General features: G+C 40.7%; 1 protein-coding gene and 1 long non-coding RNA gene across 6 annotated transcripts in view; one reads left to right on the top strand and one right to left on the bottom strand.

Annotated features, from left to right (window-relative positions):
* The window catches only part of CREB5 (cAMP responsive element binding protein 5), a 295,391-nt gene that overhangs the window by 110,169 nt on the left and 164,194 nt on the right, over positions 1-21,028 (bottom strand). The window contains exon 1 of one of the 5 annotated variants that reach the window (XM_020780525.3): positions 13,841-14,069. The exons of the other annotated variants lie outside the window; for them this stretch is intronic. Coding sequence (XP_020636184.1) covers positions 13,841-13,887 — 47 coding nt within the window. The 5' untranslated portion in view covers positions 13,888-14,069. Of the gene's footprint in view, positions 1-13,840; positions 14,070-21,028 lie in introns of those variants that run through there. 5 annotated transcript variants of the gene reach the window in all.
* Positions 11,311-15,530, top strand: LOC144583460 (uncharacterized). The gene is made up of 3 exons (XR_013537226.1): positions 11,311-11,445; positions 13,478-13,607; positions 14,037-15,530. It is a non-coding gene; the product is annotated as an uncharacterized LOC144583460 (long non-coding RNA).

Genomic DNA, 21,028 nt, shown 5'->3' with positions numbered 1-21,028 from the left:
ACCATCTGACTGAATGTTGAAGGCTATAGATTTGTACTAAAAGTCAGGAACACAGAGAAGTCCCTGAATTTAGCACACACTTTCCAGTCATTCATCAACTACAGTGACTAAAGAAAACCTTGTCCTAAAGTTGGCAGAGACAGAAAAGGCAAACTACACTGACTATACAGACCTTGTACAAAGTAAGCAATTTTAATTGATAGTGATAGATCTTAATTACTGCGCTAAACTACTGGCAGAATAGTACCCTTTTAATTTCTCAATTATTTACTGAAATATTTCATGAGAGGAAAAGAGAAGATCTATCCAACTTTAATTAAGGAACTACAATAATTTCTAGCTGAGGTAAGCCTGGTTAATGCTGTTGGCTTCCACGAATCACTGCCAGTTATGAACCAAGGCTCTGACTTCATTAGCAGAAAGAATGCAAAATCAAGCACTGCTATAACAAACTGAAAGTCGATTTCCAAAAGAAGCAAGAAAAGCGTCAACCACCCACGCACTTCCACACAACAAAATGCACACAAATCCAGACAGGGCACGAGGAGATATACTGTAGGCCATTTCCCTATAAAATAAAGGTATTGTTATGTCTTGAATCAAGAAAGTGAGATTTTTAAAAGCTGAGTGTATTAAAGAAAAAAGTGAAGTAAATTTAGAATTTTGAAAAGATTGAAAACAAAGGTGATTTTAGATTCTCTCTACTTTTGTCAGACTCTTTCCCACTACATAGATATAGTCTCAGGGAGCGGATTTCTATGACATGCCATATTTTTTCCTGCAACCTATGTTTGATCTTATGGGTGGGTTTAAGCATGTTTATGAGTAATCTGGTGAGAAAGGCCAGATTACTTGCTTATGGGTTCAAATGTAGATTTCAGAGAAAATATGAAATGTCATAGAAATCCTCCCCCTACATGCAGTTTCCTATGGATGGCTCCCTGTATTTGCCATTTAAACATCAGCAATACTGGGATTTCCCACCTGAAAGTTTCTAGGACTCAGATTAAACCTCTGGTTGCTGGAATCGAAATCCCTACTTGTATTCACATTTTTTCTTTTTAAAAAAGTTTACCAAGCAATAAATAGCATCAATTTGCAAGGAGGTGGGGGAGAGGAGCAAGATCAAATTGAAAGAAAACATATCAATGTGTCCAAAAAACTAACATGGTTTAGTCGCAGGTTCTTGGCTACAGGCATAGTGACAAACATTTGTCCCAGGTTGATGCAAACATATCTAGACCAACACCCTGGCCTTTAAATTGCATGCTTGGTTCACACAGAAATGTTTAATTATCCTTAAAAGGGGTGTTTCAAATGTCCACCCATCATATAGTCCTACTTCTCCACCATTATCACTACCCTGTTACCATTCCTTTCACAGGAATTCATATCCCTTTTCTTTCTTTCAAAAAAAAAATTAGCAAGTGAAATAGCGCTGAACTGACATGGTAAACACTCAAATTAGTGCTGTATCAGTTTTGAAATGCAATTTACAAATCGCACTGCAGTCGTTGGCAACAGAAGGTAGGCAAAACTTTACCAAACTGGCCAGGTTTGAAAAACACCCCTGCAGAGTGCACTCCACAAACTGTTTTTCACTGGGAAACATGCCAAGGATGTGTATAAGTTAAACAGTGGCAGGAGAGAAAATGCCTCAAAGGTCTCAAGAGTCAAGGCCCGAGAAGAAATATTGGCCATATACCTCTAAAATGACCACCATCAACAGTACATAAGACATGAATGCCCCTAGGCAAAGCATCATCTCTGCCAGATAAATTAATCACCTTCTTTTGTTTTTATGCTAAAAGGATTGTTTGGAGGTCTGAGAAAGCAAATACCCTAGAACTGTTTGCATATTTTCTTCTTCTGGTTTAGTAAATGGCCCTGTAAATCCTTTTTGTCTCTGGATTAGCCAGATGAGAAAACAAGGTGAGACAGAACACATGGCAACAAGGGGCTAGATCACTAGCCAACCTGGTAAAGAAGGTTAGAAATACATGCAGCAGCCTATTAGTTGTTTGGGTTCAGGATTCAGTTCAGGTTCAGTTAAGTTAGGTTCAGGAAACCTCTGGGTGAACCTTGCTGGATCTCTGCCTGAACCCTCCAGCTACTCCTGCCAGCTGGAGTTTCAGCACTGCATAGCCCCAAGACAATCTAATGAGACAGAGGAGAAGCAATTTTTCTCAATTATCTATCTTCTGGGAGTATTTCCCCACACACTGGTAATTCCCCAACCTATTCCCACTTTCCTGTGTGTGCATGAATACTTGTGCGATTTAGGGAAAGATTTTTCCTTTGTACCCTCTAAGTCATGCAAGCTTGCTTCTTTTGAGCCTGCATTTCCCTATATTAGTTATACTTCATTGTGAATCTGTCTGAACCAAAGTTTAAAGCTCTTTCAGGCCTACATGTTTTTGTTTTCTTCACAGTGCTATATGTTAGTTCTTTAGTGTTTAATAAAATTACCCTTATGCATAGCTATGTTTGAGTATGATCTACTTAATCCACTCTATGTTAAGACAAACCACAGTTGTACCTCGCTAAATGACGACCCCGCTAAATGATGAAATTGCATGACGATGACTTTTTGGGATCACTATAGCAATTCGCAAAACAGTCATTCCAACGGGTGATTTTCATTTAATGACAATTTGGTCCGTGCTTCATAAACAGTTTGTTCGCAAGACAACGATTTTTCCGGCTCCACAAAATGGCTGCCCTGTCTTTTCCGGACCCATGCTTCACAGGGCAGTCATTTTTACAGCTGATCAGCACTCGCAAAATGTCTTCCCTATGAGCAATCTTCACTGGACGACAAGGTATTTTCCCCATTGGAACGAATTAAACCAGGTTTCAATGCATTCCAATGGGGAAAGGGTTTTCGCATGACGACAATTTTGCTAAACAGCGATTTTCCCGGGATGGATTATTGTCATGTGGGGCACCACTGTATTGCCCAAGTTCAAAGATCTCTTATGGGTGTGTCTCTGAGCATGTGTGAGTGCACACATGGGCTCTGAAGAGCATGTCTGGTAACAAAATGAAGTAGGGGTCTCTCCCACACCATGCCCCTCTCTGTGTATCATCAGAGGTGCCTTTTGGACACGCCCAACAATGGCTCTAAAGAGCCAATATAGGCAATCACATTAGCCAAAAGCAAAATAATCTGAGTGGAAATACTACAAAAAATACCAGCCCTGCTGGACATACAAAACATACCATAAACTTTTGACAAAATATTGGTTTCACTTGTAATTAGAGCTAATTTTGTCTTCTCAGTAGAACATATATCAAAAGGAATAGTGAAAAACGCAACACAGACTGCAGGACACAGCATCTAGTTACTGTCTAAGATCCTAATTTTCTTTAGGGAAGCACAACTCCGGGCACCTCATTGAGAAAATGCCCTTCATCAGACTGTTTATTATGTTTTGATTCACTGTGGAAAAAAAATTCTGACATCCTGCAATAACTAGTTACTTGTAATTTATTCTTTTCACCAGAATGATATACCTAAGTTTTTGCTGGTTGTTGTAGGTAGAATACATAAAGTTTTTGTTCTTGTTGTTTTGTTGCATTTTGTTTTGTAATTTTGATGTATATTGTTGTTATTTTTCAAATAAAATCTGAAGTTTAGTAACACTTGGCAACTTAACACAGTTGGTGTAAATCTGGATGACAAATTGCCACAAGATAAAGTCAATGTAGGCATTTTCTGTTACACATTGTGTCAAACAGCAAATGCCTACACAGATTTGTTCACTTGGGGCAATTTGCTGCCAAAATTTACACCGACTGCATTACACCAGCATAAAAATACAACAGACTTTGGATCCCAACATCAACATTCTATGACCAGCATCAAACAAACTTAAATGTATATTTGTGTGTCTTCTGCAACAGTGAGGTCAATGGAAACAAATCAGTTTAATCTATAAAATACCACTGTGACATGGCCATCAAGTTTTATTTAAAATTTGCAAGTGAAATAAGCACCATGGGAGGAAAAAGCAGTCATGGATACATACTGTAATCCTATCTGTACCTACACAAGAGTAAGTTCTCCTATATTGAATGGGACTTTGTTCCAGGTAAGTGTGCTTGGAAATGCATTTAAATAAACCCATACCATGACATTCTGTTGCTTTCTGTAAACGTATTTCAAATTATATTTGATTTCATACAGCACAGAAATTAGAGTTCAATGGTGATTTCACCTTAAAGTTTAAAAAACATGTGTGATAAAAGCAGAATACATTACTCTAAGAAAGTGGTATAAAGTGGCAGCAGTAGCAGTAATGATAATAATAAATCTTAAACTGCAGAGCTGGAAGGGACTCTCTAGATTGCCAAATCCGGTGTCCGACAAGGAGGCACAGTGTAGAATCAAACTCCCAGTCTCTGGCTCCACTGCCAGATACCAATGAACTATCTAGCAGTAGTTGCACTCAGAAGACCTGGGTTCAAATCTCCATTCAGTTGTGCAACTTGCTGGTGACTTTGGTGTAGCATTATTCTCCGCCTGATCTACCACACATAGTTTTGGGAGGATAAAACAAGGAGAAGAGTTTATTGAAGAAAATGTGTGATACCAAAACAATAAATAAATAATAAAACAAATAAGGCCAAAGACGGGTAGGTGGACTTTATGCCTCCTAGATCTAATTTGTGATTTACTAAAATCCTGAGAATCATATGTGAAGAACAAGGTCAGAAAAGATTTCAGAGGTCTCCCCCCCCCCCAAAAAAAAATAAAACTAGGTAAGATTATAAATTCCTGTGCAATTTTTGCATTTTAGCATTTCTTTGTAGAAAAATTATGGAAGTGTGCCCCATAGTTTAAAAAAACTATATGCTGTATATATATAGTGCACAGAAAAATATTTTACACAAAAATGTACAGATTGGTTTTAAGTCCCCCTCGTGGATGCCAAAAAATGTGATTATACATATATAGTGAATGCTATACATAGTATTCTCTCTGGACATTGCTAGTTGCTAGTTCTGGTAAATACACCATGGAAAGATGTATAAATATGTATTTCTATTTTTTAATGATATTTTCAGGCAGTGGATAAGTGAAACAGTGGATGCTGATCCAGCAGATAGAGGGGTCCTACTGAATTTTACGCAAAGTACAATACTTTAAGTGCCAAGTACAAGTTTTCTTTACAAAGTCCTGGTCTTTTCACATTTGCATGGGAGCAGAAAATCTCACAGTAGTTGCCTGTGTTGGTGCTGGGCTCTCTGCTGAAATATGCTTTTTCATCACAGACATTGACATTAATGAATTATTTGTTGCATCCTTGCTCTGACCACATATTAGGCCCAGGAATTTAGGAATATTAGTGGAAGCAAATCCATACAAATCTTTTGTTGTTCACCAGTATACACCTTTCCCAGCAATTTAATGGAGGCTATAGCTTTTTCACTGTTGCTATTGTTGGACAATAGGGATTCAGAAAACCTTGCTGATCTGTTAGCATATCACCTAAGAGTAGATCGAGAGAGTGCAACATCCTGTAGAAAGATAGGAGAGCCATAGGCTAAAATAGAAATGGGAAGGTCTGGGGGAAAAATGGAAAAACTTGGGGGGGGGGACACAGGTTTTTTTCTGTTTTCCCCCCCAAAGTATTAATATTCTTTGATATGTATTTCTGCATTGAGCAGTTGTTGGACCCGATGGCCTTATAGGCCCCTTCCAACTTCACTATTCTATGATTCTATATGGCCTCAAAATTTCCAGAAATTTTACATCACTAGCCTAAAATCAACACTGATATCATAATCAGCACCCCCCAGATTGGTCAATGTTCATGTTGTGGGAGAGGATCCACTGGCTATTTCTGGACCCCTCTTGTTTTCCTGCTCTTGCTTCTTTCTATTAACTCATCCCAGTTAATTTATCCCCTCTGACTGAGCATGTAATGACAGGTACAAGGAGAAGGAGCAGCAGACTATAGAGACTTGTTCTCTATAGTCTATAGTTAATGGTAGATTGCCAACGGAGATCAAAGTTTCAGTTGCAGAAAAATATTTGCAACATTGAGGCAGCACTATGCCACTTAGAAAAAAGAAAAAAACTCACAAATTTGAAGGAACAACAACAACAACAACAAAAAGAAAAAACTCCATATTGCAAATATGTAGAAAAACATAAACTCCAGACAAGACAGTTATGGACAAGGATGGAATGCAGGTGGAATCAGGACAGACCCAAAGTGCCAACCTCGGTCTATTTAAGGCAATTTAAAGAGCAATGTGGTTCCCTGCACTGAATTAAATTTAGGCTGTGCATGAGGACAGGAACAGTGAATCAAAAAGCATGTGACATAAATCAGTACAATAATGCCCTGAGAAACTCTAGAATTTGTTTAGGTAATGTCGTCGAACCCTTAGTTGATCCCTCCATATCTCAAACCGGGACTGGTTAAAATTCACCCCACAAATGCTCCAAAACAATCCTCATAGAGAGGGAGAGAGAGAGAGACCGTTTCATCAGATTGCAGAGCAAGGAGAAGAACAGCCAATGTTTGGATATTCTGTGTTGAGAGACCAGCTGCCTTTGGCTCTCCCCAACTGTGACTTGAAGGGCAAGAATTTCACCTACCTATTCAAGCTTATGGACAGAAAATCAAACAGAAAACAACACTAGCTGATTTTCAAGCCTTGAAACATTAGAGAAATGTATGAGGAATTTTCTGTTCAAATAACCAGGTGCTCTGTAATGTCCAGTTTAGCTGCACACCACCCATTTCACTTTGCTTGGTGTCTTTAGCTATAAATATGAAATATGATTTTATTGGGCAGGGGAAGTCCACTCTCCCTGCTTAGAATTTTAAGAACAATTTTAACTAGGGTTGGGCAGTCATACCAGCACCAGCCCAAAATACTTTGCTGCCTGAGTCGGAGCATACGGATCTAAGAGTGGGTTATACTTTCTACGGGACCACTAAAAAAAATCAAACAAACTGCAAGCTTTGGTGGAGAAACCCCATGGCATCAGGCTGAACAGAACCTCTTCATGGCTAGTGGAGAAAAATTGTAGACATAACCCAAAAAATGATGGGACATGTCTGTGAGAGGTGATCCTAGTCCTCCTGAGGTCGCAGTCTCAAGCATCCCTGCAGGATGGTTTGGCGTTTTTTCACCTCGCTCTCAATCCCAAAAGGCTGCCAATTATCCTGATTGTCCCCAAAACACTCATATTGGCTGCTTGAAACAAAGTGGCTGGCTGTTGGGGTGGGGAGATGATAAGCAGTAAATGGGGCCCTCTATGATCCATCCAAGTCAACATGTGTAAATATATAAAAGCAAGGAAGATATTTTGGCACGGGAGGCAGGAAATCCCAGATTCATCCCTTCCATTCCTGACAAGTAAACACACAAAAACAATAAAGGAACAATTTGCTGCCCTTTCCAAATCTGTTGCCTGAGGTGGCTGTATCACTCTGCTAAGTGATAGGGCTTGTTCCACTGGATGTGCCAACATTTGTGATGTGTGTGATGTTAAAAGCACATGCCACTTTTTGTGGGAAACAATAATTCTAGCACTCCAAACCTTGTGAGGAAAATCCAGCATGGATGCACCTTATCTAGCTGGGTGCGTTGTTCTCTTTGCAAAAGAGCGAGCATGCCACTGCAGGTTAAGAGGAGAAGCAATCCAGAACCTAAGAGTGCACACATCCTTGCTAATTCATATTTTCACACTCGAAACTCAAGAAACTCACACTTGGAACACAAGCAACTGATAACTGACTCAATCTATCCCTCTTTCCTTCCCAGGGATGATGGCAGCAACCAAGGGTTCAGCACTACAACATGCCCTCAGCTTCAGCAGAAGGATCTGTAGTTTGAGTAAAAGGTACAATCCAAGTAGCAGTTCTATACTGTGGGAATATAAAATATCAAGCTGCTCATTCTTGATCAACGCTTTAAAGAAGGGATTTTAATTAAACTTTCAAGAAGTCTGATTATTTCCTTTAGTTTTTGCAACATGTCTGGTACATGGCAGAGTTTGGAACATTTTTTACTTCAGCTCCCAGAAGTCAAGGTTGGGGAGCCAGCATAATTAATGGTTTTGTTCTGATACCTGCTCACTCTTCTGTGACTGGTTATTTTAATATCTTCCGGCATACAGAACTTAATATTTTAACAGGACAGATTTCCTCACCAAATTAAAATACTTCAGAGCTTCCAGTCTTATAATCACGAGTTTGAATCAGTATAACAATTTATTATCATAGTACATAAGCATTGGCTTATTCAGTGCCAGGATATTTGTTATGCCAGTTTTTGTGAATGGCCAGTACTTAATAATGTCATTGTCAGTGCTTTCTAGTTTTCATTTTCCTCTGACCTCACTGCCAAAAATTCCATCCTTCGCCATGTGCACTGTATACATAAGCCCTGAAATTCTAGATAACAATCCATGCATCTGATGAGGTGGGCTATTGTCCATGAAAGTGATAATAAATGTCTTAATCTTTAAAGTCTCACAGGACTCTGCTGAGTAAACGTAGCAGTCAATGATTACAAGCACAAGTCCTTTTATAGATTTGTAACCAGTTGAAAACAGGAAGCAGAGAGTAGTAGTAAACAGACAGTTTCCACAATGAAAGGAAATAAGCAGTGGGTTCCCCAAGGATCTGTCTTCAAGCTGGTACTATTTAATGTATATAAATTATCCAGCATTGAAATGGAGTAGCAGGGTGACTAAGTTTGTAGATAATAGGAAATCATTTAAAATACATATGACTCACAAATAAAACTGTGAAGAACTCCAAAAGTTCTCCAACTGAAAACAAACTGGGAAATGAGATTTAGTGTATATTGGTGTACATTGTGGGGCAGGGAAGGCGAATACATAGCCCAGTGGAGATTTTTATGGGTAGCAGCAGTGAAAAGATCATTCAAGGAATTCAAACTGTATCAGCCATTATTATCATGCCTTTAATCAACGGTGCAACAGCCACATAGGAGAACTGTTTATGATCAGTCCATCTCTAAAATGATACTGTAGATCTGGGAAAAAGGCCAAAAAAAGACCAACCCTAATAATTAAAGAGGCAAAGTGTCTTGCTGGGAAAGCAACAACTAAAGAGGTTTTAATTGCATTATGCACACCATACAGGAATCAGTTTCTTTTAGTCTTTTGTTCCTTTACTCCTTCCTTCAAAAATATCAAAATTTGACAGTTTTCTTCTAAAAACTAGTTAGGTACAGCTCAGTATCTTGGGAAAAAATGACTACAGTTACAATTTTTAAAAGTAAATCTCTACTTTGCTATTTCTCAAAAGTTACTAAATAATTAAATCACTGTTATTGTCTCAATAGCCACAATAGAGCACAAGGCAGCAGCACAAGGCACATCATGACCTGTCACACAAAGCATGTGACGTTCCTCTTCCATTATTTAGCAGTCAAACATTACAGTACTATCTAAGAATGACAGCTCAGCCCAAAATTTCTGGAGGATGCCCCCTTTTCCAATCTTACCTTCATTTCATCTATTATTATGTCTAATACAGTTATATCTTGGTTACTGCAGGAATAGTCTAATTTCAAAAAACTAGATATTGCCAACCAGTTAGTTCCAAGCTCTGAACATCAATGAATGATACTAATTGGCAGTAAAGTCAGGACAAACGTAATAAAGCACTTCTTTGCATGACACACAGTTAAGTTATGGAGTTTGCTGCAAATGATGCACTGACAGCCACAGGATTATGGGACTTTAAAAGGGAATTAGACAAATTTATGGAGGCCACTAGACATGACGGCTTAGTCAAGACTCAATATTCAGAGACAATCAATACGGTTGCTGGGAAAGGGCAATCCTGGGTTCACAATTCTTGCCTTCATGCCTAGCTTGTGGGCTGCCTTGTAACATGTGGCTGGCCACTGCAGGAAAGAGGATATTGCACTAGACAGATTGTTGGTCCAACCCGGCAGTGTGGTCTGTTATGTTCAATCATAAGCCTTGAATAAGAAGTCAGAAAAGAGGAAATACATGGAGCATGATGCAGAGCTTGTGGGTTGACATTTAAATGTAGTTGCTGCTTCTAGCAAAGAACCCATGGGGGTGGTGATCTTTTATTCTTACTATGTTAAAACATAGATAAATAAAATAAGGGCAAATGCAACACATAACTTCCATATAACAGTCAGATTACAGTATACAGTGGTGCCTCGCAGAACGAGCACACCGTAGAGCGATGAATTCGCTCTACGGTGACGCTTTTGCGATCGCTAATGCGATCGCAGAGCGATGCCCCCAATGGGCGAAAATCGCAGAGCGAAGGTCGGTAAGCGGTTCGCTTACAGACCTTCGCTTTGCGACCCGCCGATCAGCTGGTCGGCAGGTCCAAAATGGCCGCCGCGCGACCCCAAAATGGCCACGCGCAGCGTTTTCGCGCCCTTGGTAAGCGAGAGGAGGATGCGAAAACGCTGCCAGAACAGCCGAAATGGCTGCGCGCAGCGTTTTCGTGCCCTCCCCTCACTTACCAAGGGCGCGAAAATGCTGCGGCCGGCCATTTCGGCTGTTCCGGCGGCCATTTTGGACCCGCCGGACAGCTGATCGCAGCCATTTTCGCGCCCTCATTCAGCGAGGGGAGGGCGCGAAAATGGCTACCGGCCATAGGGAAGCATCGCTGAACGGTGAGTATTCGGCCCAATTGGAACGCATTAAACCATGTTTAATGCGTTCCAATGGGTTTTTTCTTACCGCTCAGCAATGTTTCACACAGCGAGGGTTAATCCGGGATGGATTAACCTCGCTGTGCAAGGCACCACTGTACATGTTTTCCTTCCTTTCTCTCAGAAGCATGTCTCCCTCCCTTTCAGCTGTGGACATCAGATTCATTATTGTTATATCGCATTGCTAACCACAGCCACAACCACAAAGGTTGGATCCATTTCTAATGGTAGCGTGCAGTGGGATTTGGTGGCAACTAAGTCTGAAAATGCAAAGGAAAGAATAGCAACAAGAAAGAGGAGGGGAAGGAAAGCATGACCCCAGTTATCCTAACACCAGCTAGGCAACTGAGTGGTGTTACATATGACCCAGGGCTAATCACATATCTATACATAGCAGAGTGTGAACTAGTGGCACAGTTATGAACTCTGCTTCCAGGCTTCAGGGCTCCCCATGGACAAATGCTCTCAATAGGCTTCTTTTCTGAGCATATTCCCCCTTCTGCTCTTTGGCCTTATTGTTGCTGTATTCTTCTTTTTCTTCTCTCTGGGCCTGGTCCAAACCAACATGCCAGAGAGAAAGAAAAAAGCAGCCTTCTTCATTGGGTTGCCGAGTCACATGAAGAGGGTAGAAGAATAGGCAGCAGAATCAATGAGCCAAGGCAGAAGGTTTTGAGGATTGGTGATGGGCTCTGCAGATCTCCAGTGATGCCAATACTTAATTCTGGGCCTGATATCTGTTATAAGGTAAGTGTATTGTAGTAAGACGTAGAATATGTACACTTGTAATGCGGGCAAATGTACCTCTTGATGTAGACTGTTGGTGAAAGTTAAAAAAGAAAATGCAGGATTAGTTGAACTTTAAAAAGGCAGAAATGAGCAGAGAAGAATTATAGAATTGTAACAGCAAAAAGGAAGAAACTGAAATTGATAAAGTTTTTTTTCTATACCTTGGCTCAATCATAAATCAAAGTGAAGACTGCAGCCAAGACATCAGAAGAAGGCTGTGACTTGAAAGGGCACCTACAGAGAACTAGAAAAGATCCTTAGGTATAAGAATACCTTTCCAAGGCCAAGATCATACGGTGGTATACTCAATTATTGTGTATGGATGTAAAGGCCAGACAAAAAGAAAGCTGATGTGGTGGTGGTGGGGAACCACAATTCATTTGAAATGTGATGTTGGAGGCAAGTTGTATAGATACCATGGAGTGCCAGGAAGACGAATAAGTGACTTCTAGGTCAAATCAAGCTTAAACTCTCACTAGAAGGTAACATAATTAAACTGAGAAAATAGTACTTGGTATATATAATATGAAGACAAAACTCACTGGGAAAGACAACAGAATATCAGAAAAAGTGAACGGAAGTAGGAGAAGAGGAAGATCTAACTTTCGATGAATTGATTCAGTAGAAGAAGCCATCAGAAGCAGCTTGATGATGTACAAAACAAGGAGTAAAATGTAATGAGAAAAGACAATGACTTAACTATAACGAATATCAATCCATGCTTACCCAAAGTTGGAGGATTTGTCAGTCTGTCAGTTTCTGACCTAGAAGTATGATTTCTAACAGAGGATTCTACCCATTCGTACAAAATTTAAGGATCAAAACAAAGTTTGTTATCCTTACATACTGCTATCAGTTTCTAAAATGCTGATGGTGTTCTATGCTACAAGATGTCAGCATAAAAATTGTTCAGAAGCTTCCAGGTAAATGGTATTTTTCAGCATTAAACGGGCTGATTCAGCACACCTGACTCCAGCAAATCACAGGCAAATATAGTAGTTGTTCTCCTAGCCTAAAGGACACAATCACTTTCATCTTAAGGTTGGTCCACAACTGTTCTTACAGACTCAAAAAGAATGGAAATAAATGCACAAACAAACAAACAAATGATATATTGTATGCTGGTAAACAACAGCTGCCACACTATGTGTTAGTGTGCAATTTATTTAAAAAACTATGTAATGCTTTGGTATATAACACGTTTAAAACTCCCACCCCCTACCCTATCCTGAAAACTAAATGCAGGGGATGCCTTCCGCTTGTTTGATAACTGATATGTTGCAGGGGTGTGTGTAGAAACAGCAATTAATGACTTTTTGCAACCAAAAAAAAAAAAGAGGATATAAAACCTGCAGGAGCCACAACCTTGAAATTGCTTCATTGCAAGCTGTCCCAGTGACACCAATAAAGGGTTGCACGTTTGCAGCCCTTGGCTGGCACAGCTTTGGCCTGCGCAAATCACATTCCTAAATGTTTTATATCCTAGAGAGCAGATCTTTACCAGGGAACGCTTTTAACGTACTCTCTTAGACAGCAGTTAAGTGATCTCAAATTGACCAGCTGCATTTCCAGAGCAGCCGCCTCCTTCAGCTTTTGAAACCCATTTTCAAATGCGTGTGTCTGTCTGTGTGTATCCCCTGGCAGAAAATAATTTGCAGCTGTGATAATATCAGGTTAGGATTTTTAAAAAGGAAGAAAGAAGTGGGGAAGGCGGTGGAGAGAAAAGAAAAACACCACACTATAGCTTTACATTCAATAATAAAAGATAAAACAGGGGAGTCTGTGAATAATTAGAGGTTGCTGTCTGAAGCCAGTTGCAGTCACTGCAACTGATAATAAACTTAAACCCCCTTGAGAGCAGGTAAATGCTTTTGCAACCCTGACCCCCTAAGATCTCACATTACTTCACTACCCTGCAGCTCCAGCATTACATCACCATTCCAATGATTGGTCCCTGCAGTTTAACTCTCTCCCTGTCTCCTCTGATTAGGCAAGGAAAGAGCAACACAAGGGGAAGAGGACAGTCGGCTGAAAGTTCTCGGAAAGTTTGGCTCTTCTTCGCCTCTACACAAGCTGGTGGTGGAGAACCCCGGTACTGCTCCACGGCAAGGCTAGATGAGGTGTGTGTCTCAGCATCATCAACCCCCCCCCCAAAAAAACACCCCACAAACTCTGTCGGAGTGAAAGAAAGAAAAGGGGGTGGTTGGATGGGAAGGGAAGGAGGAGGGAGAAAAAATGTGCTGAAGGAGGAAATGAAGGCAAACCGAGAAGAGAAGGAAGATCGGGCTCGTAGTAGTGACCCAGTAGTGGAGCATAGCAGAGAGCAATCAGAAGAGGAAAATTAAAAACAAACCTCATGGACATCACTGGGTCTGAATTCCCTGCTGAGGTGCAGAACATGAGAGCCCTGGAATGAGTGTATGTAGAACCTGAGCCAAAGCTTAACTAGCCCGAGTGAGTCATATCCTTCCCATTTGATTCCAGTCCAAAAGATGATGTAATGCTCTGGCCCTCTCTCTCTCTCTCTCTCTCCCCTCGTTTGCTTCTAGCTTGCTCCCTCTACTCTCTCTCTCTCTCTGTCTCTCTTTACGCTGCCTCTGAGCCCCCCCCCCTTTTAGCTTGGTGCTAGTGAAGTCACCATTTAAATCTGGCAGAGCTGAAGCAAAAACTTCAATGTAACCAAAACAGCCCCAGGCGAAGTTCCAGACGCACAGAGACTTGGTGGTGCAATTGCCATTGGAAACGGGTAAACAGAGAAAGAAACAGTGCCGCCTCAGAATGGCCTGAGCAGCTGCCTGAGAGAGATCAGAGTCAAACCTCGGGAACGGGTCTGCGGGAGATGTAATGTGGGGTTCCCCCCCCTCCGCAGAAGATGCTACGCACACGCTCCCACATGCGTATATACAGAGACACATTCCTGCACATTTTAGGACTGAAACAAAGGGGAGGGGAGAAGGAGTGTGTTGGGAAGCGGGGGCCGCGAACAACTGTGAGGAAAGCAGTGATGGAAAAGACACAAGTGAAAAAAGCAGCAGAAAAACACTTTTAAGAAATGCATAGTGTCCTAGAAAGTGAGCAAAGCCATATCTGTTAAGTCTGTGGTTGGATTAAACTGGAGCATCTAGGTCTGCCTCCATCTAATAGTGCCAAATAACATAGACTCACAGAACTAATGGGATTTATTTAAAAGGTAATTATTCCAGCTGGGATTGGCCACTGGATTTAGGTCCTTGTTGAGGGTCCCATTCATATGTAACAGTCACCATCACCAAATGAAAGCCTTCAGAAGGGGCTCCGCCTGCAGACTGTAATAGGAATAGTGCTGTTTCTGAGAACTAGCATTTCTGTACAGGTGTGTGTTACCTGTGCATCACCTACCCACTTATTCATTCATTTGTTGCCGAAAGCCCAGATATCTCTTCAAACAAGTTTTGTATCACAAATAAGGCATTCCCTTATTTTTATTATAGACTCTTCTTCCTCCATCCCCCCTAAGTGGTTTTCAGTACCTTTCTGAATTTTTTATAACACAACACCTACTGTTCTGAAATGAGAAAGGTAGACTGGCGTTACAATTGGTTCACAGGTGTATTTTTTGACCTGGATAGTGACAGGATGGCATTTTGCCCATCTTTATGGTCTGCTTCCTCTCTGTTTTTATACCCACCATCCTCTATGCTTGTGACTATATTTGTTAAAACAATTATGTGTGCTTGATGTGAGTTTCAACGGTACAGTAAATCATTTGCACTGAACCAGAATCGGCATTCCCTCCTCTTCGGGAAGCTCCTCTAGGACCTGATTGCCCCTCCCCCCAAATACCAATTACTTTGTCAGACAAGAGTAATGTAGCAGCAATTGGGGAGGGATTAGCTGTAAGAATTATGTGATTTTATCATTTGGCACCAGGAACAGACATGAATATGCACACATGTCAACTTTGGTTTAACAGTGCTGGTCCCGCTGTCGGGGAGAGTGAGGAGGCTGCCTCCAGTTGTAAATGCTGAGGGATTCAGCCATGTGGCTTCCTCTGTCCTTCCCATTAACTTGCTTTCCTCAAGTGTGCCAAAATAAGATTCTGTCACTGTTCTGCTCAGGGGTGTAGTGGGGCACCATGTTGGCCCTTCATCTCAGGCAGCAAAATTTCTGGGGTCAGCCCTGGACTTTATACAAGGCAGTTATAGCCAACTACTTTCCCAGCGATGTGCTGCTCAGTATTATTTCCACAGCAGTTATTGTGGAGATGAAAAATACAGGAGATAAAAGAACACTATATTGATGTTTGGGAAACTAACTGTGACCACATCAACTCTAACCATTTACAGGCGAAAACCACATAAGGAATGTTCCAAGTGCCAAAGAGTAAAAGCACCTTGTGCAGCTGCCATAATTTATGTAATCACAATGATCCATTTTTTTTTCCCAAGACAAGGCCGTTGTATCAATTTCAGCAGCAATAGCAGTAACCCTGAATGCAGTCATTTAAGTACAGAATAAGGACCCTTGTAAAATAAATTCAATTTTTCTGGAAGGAATGGCACAAGTACAGCCAGATTTAAAGGAGCACATCTGATCACTGATGATAATTTCAAATATTTTCAGTTGCCACTTTTAGCTATCCTCTAGAAAGTATAATCCAAGCAAGATAAGAAATGAGATCAAGGAGGGCATATCCTATTCTTTGGATCAGGCCACTTGAATTGATACCAGGACTCTGTACTACTGAAAATGACAGCTTTATCAAGTGAAGCAGCTCTGAATTAGAGGTGATCAGCCATAATTATTACTGGCGCCACTGAAGCTAGCAGCTTGACAGTCTCATATGTAGTTGTTATAAAGTTTGGTTCATTGTGTCATTGGCCTGTATAACTCATTTATGTCTGAATGACCAGTTATTGATTTCCCATCTTCTGTAACATAATAAAAAGAAGTTTAATCACCCCAAAGCTTTCTTTTATTTCCAGGCATTACAAGCTATTTTAACTCAACAACATACAGAAGCATCTCTAATTTTTATTTCCTAGCCACACTGGGAAATACATGGCAGGATATAAATTTTACGAATAAAATAATAAATACAACAACTGCATGTGTTTTCTCAGGGGGGAAAGTTACAGCTCTTCAGTTCTAATTGTTTTCTGACAATGTTCTTATGAATGTAAGAACTGAATAAAATAACCAAGAACTTGAATATTTTGTTATGAAAGGAAATAATTAAACAACTGAAAAAGAAAGGGGGTCTCAACACATTGACACTTCCTGTCAAAAAAAATGACAACTACTGCAACATTTTTTGCTCCCTCATAATATCAGCATCATCTGCAGGGAAAAATTTTGCACAAAATACATTTTTGCACACACAAAAACACCATTTCTGCAAAAACTTTCATGGCAAAAAAGAGCCTGAAATGTGGAAAACATACCAAAACACTTGTGCTCTCACCCAGCATGGAGAAAACTGTCAAAATTATTGGTTCTCACCCATGAGAATGAAATAAGCAATGATTTGCATTCCTTAAAACTACAATAAGAGCAAAACCACTAGGTGGGATTCTACATACTGCTTGAATTGTGGAATCTTCCCTTCTTTTCTTTCTCCATGTCTATTGGGGATCCCTGATTTTTGGGTGAAGGGAGGCAGAAATCAAATCCATTGTATTTAGAATCATGGAAGACTTCTACTGTTTTCCATCAATGGAAGACTTCCACAATACCTAATGCCATCCATTAAAAACATAACTTTAATCTGAATATACCCTCCAGCCTTTCACAGAAGAAGACCGGGACCTCCATGTGACACTCTTCTATCAAAACAAAAGATCACTGCCTGAGCTTGCCCAACCACATCACACAGGGAGGAAAATTGTACTCTGTGCATTCAGTGCTGTATTTATTTATTCTGCAGCAGCCTGTCCTAAACTGATTTTAAATGCCAAGCTACTGTTTGTTCTTTTGGTTAAAGATATGCTAGAAGACTATAATTGTCAGCCACAGTTCAAAATACACATCAGCAGTTGTAGCAACTCTACAGTGTCTTCAGTGACCCATCAGTATGCATTTGAATTAGAGATGGGCGTATTTGAATTTGTATATGAATACCCCCGCACAGGTGAAGATAACAAGGGTCCAACCCCCTGGGGCTAGACTGTCCACTCAGCCTTCCACTGCTGTCACAGGCTCTGTGCTCCCTTCCAATTGCTCCGGAGCACCTGGTCTACGAGCCACTCTTCAACCTGCCAAGAAGGCTCATTGTCCCGCCTCCTGCCAGAAGTTGTTAGCCAGTCATGAGCTCCAGAGCGATAGGAAGGGAGTCTGGAACTCGCAGCAGCAGTGGAAGGGTGAGTGGACAGTCCAGCCCCAGGGGGCCAGACCCTTGTTAACTCCACCTGTGTGGGGGTAGTTGTATACAAATTTGAATACCCCCTTCTCTAATTTAGATGCATTTCCTTGGGAAATTGCTTTTTGAACTACAGCTCTTAAGATTCTTCAGCCAGCATGCCAACAACTTTCAAAAAAACAACTTTGCCAAGTTCTCTACCTTCATATGTTTGCCTCTACAATTACGTTACCTCCAGTAGAAGGTAAATGAGAGACTGAGATGGATGCTGTATCTGTCTCAGATAAACTCAGAAAAGTTATCAGAAATCTTCCAAATCTAGGGGAAGATCTCAGGGCATTCTTCAGTTACTGTGAAACAAGGTTAGAGTGCAACATACCTCTAGTGTATACAACTGTAGTCCAGTTTCTTCTTGTTTAGTTTTACTTGCACAGTCTTTTCTATGTGTGTGTTTAGTCGTTTAGTCATGTCCAACTCTTCGTGACCCCATGGACCAGAGCACGCCAGGCCCTCCTATCTTCCACTGCCTCCCGGAGGTCTGTCAATTTCATGTTGGTTGCTTCGCAGACACTGTCCAGCCATCTCATCCTCGGTCGTCCCCTTCTCCTCTTGCTGTCACACCTTCCTAACATCAAGGTTTTTTCCAAGGACTCTTTTCTTCTCATGAGATGGCCAAAGTACTGGAGCCTCAGCTTCAGGATCTGTCCTTCCAGTGAGCACTCAGGGTTGATTTCCTTTAGAACTGATAGGTTTGTTCTCCTTGCAGTCCAGGGGATCCTCAAGAGCCTCCTCCAGCACCACAATTCAAATTCTTTTGCTGCTTATTGTTTAACCAATTGGTCTTGCCAAAAGTTGCTGCTAGTATGCACTATAGATGCATCAGACACAGAAGGGCTCTTCCATTTTCACAGAATAAGCCTTTAGAGAGTGCTTTGCCCCCAGTGACCATGTCAAAGGGAGGCCCGTGGGGCACCACTCCTCCACTTGAGGGCTAGGAAGAATGGTCAAGCACAGACTTCTTCCAGCAGAGAATCATATACAACAACATGGAAAGCTACTGATCCAACATAAAAGAATTATTTCTTCATGTCCATTAAATATTGTGTACTAAGGAGTTTTACTGAAGTGTCTTCAGAGGGAGAACAAGACCAGAATTGATGTCTCCTACTGTTGACGTTGGCTTCCATTTCACTAGCTACCCTCCCTTCCCTTACCATTCCAGAAGACACCAGCTGCCACTCGCTAACTCTGCTCTCATGCACACTGGGTATCTATAAGATCCCTTTGTGTGGAAGATCACATTGGCCCTGACAGCCAATACTGTGGGATAAGGCACGCTACCCTGTGGACTAATGCTGAGTCTTCCTGCATTTGGTGCTTCATTGCAAAGTTTAAGACTGGATTTGTACCGACTAGTATTTAGAAATACTGCAATATATTACAAAATCGCTTCAAAAACAATTAAAGGAATTTTGAATTTAATATGACTGGTTGAGGAAAATGTCACAATCAGTGAGTTCAAATTTGCATCAGAATTAAGAAACCCATAAAATTAATAAAATGTTAAAAAAACAATTCGGTTGTTGTACACAATACTTTTCAACTGTATTTGAGAAAAGAAGATATACTTGGGTGTAATCATCTCATTCAACTGTTATTTAGTTACTGCACTGGCAACTAGGGAATTTAAATTCAGGATAAATTCTTAAAAAACAGAATCGAGATATGCTTTAAAATGAAACTAAATATTTAAATCATATAAAAAAAAGTTATGCCGGACGGAAGGCACAAAGACTCAGATATTTTCAAAGTCTGCTGCTTCCACCAGCCACTTCCTCACAGGAAACATGATTTTCCAATTTTCCTTCCTGTGACCTGTCAATGATGAATAATTTCCTGCAGTCCAAAGGAAATTCCAGTCAGATAATAAATACTGCACCTTTTGGTAGATGTATTAATTGTATTCTCTGCTATCGCTTCCCTCCCTGGTTTTCTGCAGCCCTCCTAATGTTGCTGAGAACCAGACCCTCTGAAGAACAGGGCTGACGGGAAAGGAGGCAAAAGATATTTTAATTCTTAAGGTTTTTTTCTTTAGAACTGTGCCCAAGGCTCCAGAGTAATGGAGGAATGTTTACAGTTCCCTCCCTGCAGCGTATTCTCTTCCTTGGGGAAAGGGTGGTGGGGTAGACATCACAGCTGCCTGATGTAAGCACAGCTACAGTTCTACAAGTCTGGCAGCAAATCTGTGTCTCCACACAAGCAGCATTATCTCTGTTTTGAAAATCACATCACTGTCGGATTACTTGGCAGGAGGAAGATCAGCTGAAGCTAACATATGAACATCAGTTTCAACTATTTTGAAACCCTAGAATTCACTACTTTGAATGCCTTACCGTTTAATTAGTAGGCCCCATTCTACACTCATTTGGAAAATACATTGTTTAGAATGCTAAACATTTCAGGTAAACTAAGTTTGGGATTTACACCCAGGTAGAGTTCTTCAGAGATGTGTTCTGTTTGTGCTGGTTATCCAAAAATGCCTGCATGTATTTTCTTGCTTCTTGTACCACTTCGTATTTTTAAATTTTCGTGGCCAGAGACATGGCTCTGTGATTCTTCTACCCTGCATAAAACTTCCTGCTTTGAAGACATTGTAATTCTTTTCCTAAATGTAATAATGTTTACATGCTTCTTAGATATAATCCATCCTATCCATTGCCTGTCTGCTTGTATTCCTGTACCAAAGAGTTCCTTGATTAAAGAAGGGGAAAGCAAGCCATTCCACACAGAGCTCTTTGGGTTGTCTTTTGTTTATTGCACTTCTCAGATTCTGGGAAGTGGACAAACACATCCGAGATCCTCCAATGTATTGGATAGAAGGCATTCCTTCATCCTGGGTGGATGAAGAAGGGTAAGATGGTGGCAGACATTTACTCCATGTGATATAAAAGTAAGCTCCCCCAATCTCATTGAATGTTCATAGAAAATAAGCTTTGTATACAGAATAAGCTTTTGTACAACAGAGAGCCTGCCTGGTATAGTAGTTAGAATCATATCTAACTATTATACCTGTCTATACGTCATCTAGAATCATATCTGAGTGGAGATATGAACCCAACCTGGGTTCATATCTCCACTCAGTTGCAGAAACCCACTGGGAGTTGAAAATAGCAAAACTATTCCTTAAACATCTCATCTACCTGG

Source organism: Pogona vitticeps, chromosome 6, assembly GCF_051106095.1.
Source record: "Pogona vitticeps strain Pit_001003342236 chromosome 6, PviZW2.1, whole genome shotgun sequence".
NCBI lineage: Eukaryota > Metazoa > Chordata > Lepidosauria > Squamata > Agamidae > Pogona > Pogona vitticeps.
The sequence above is the reverse complement of the archived record's forward strand: the minus strand, read 5'-3'. Positions and strand labels throughout refer to the sequence as shown.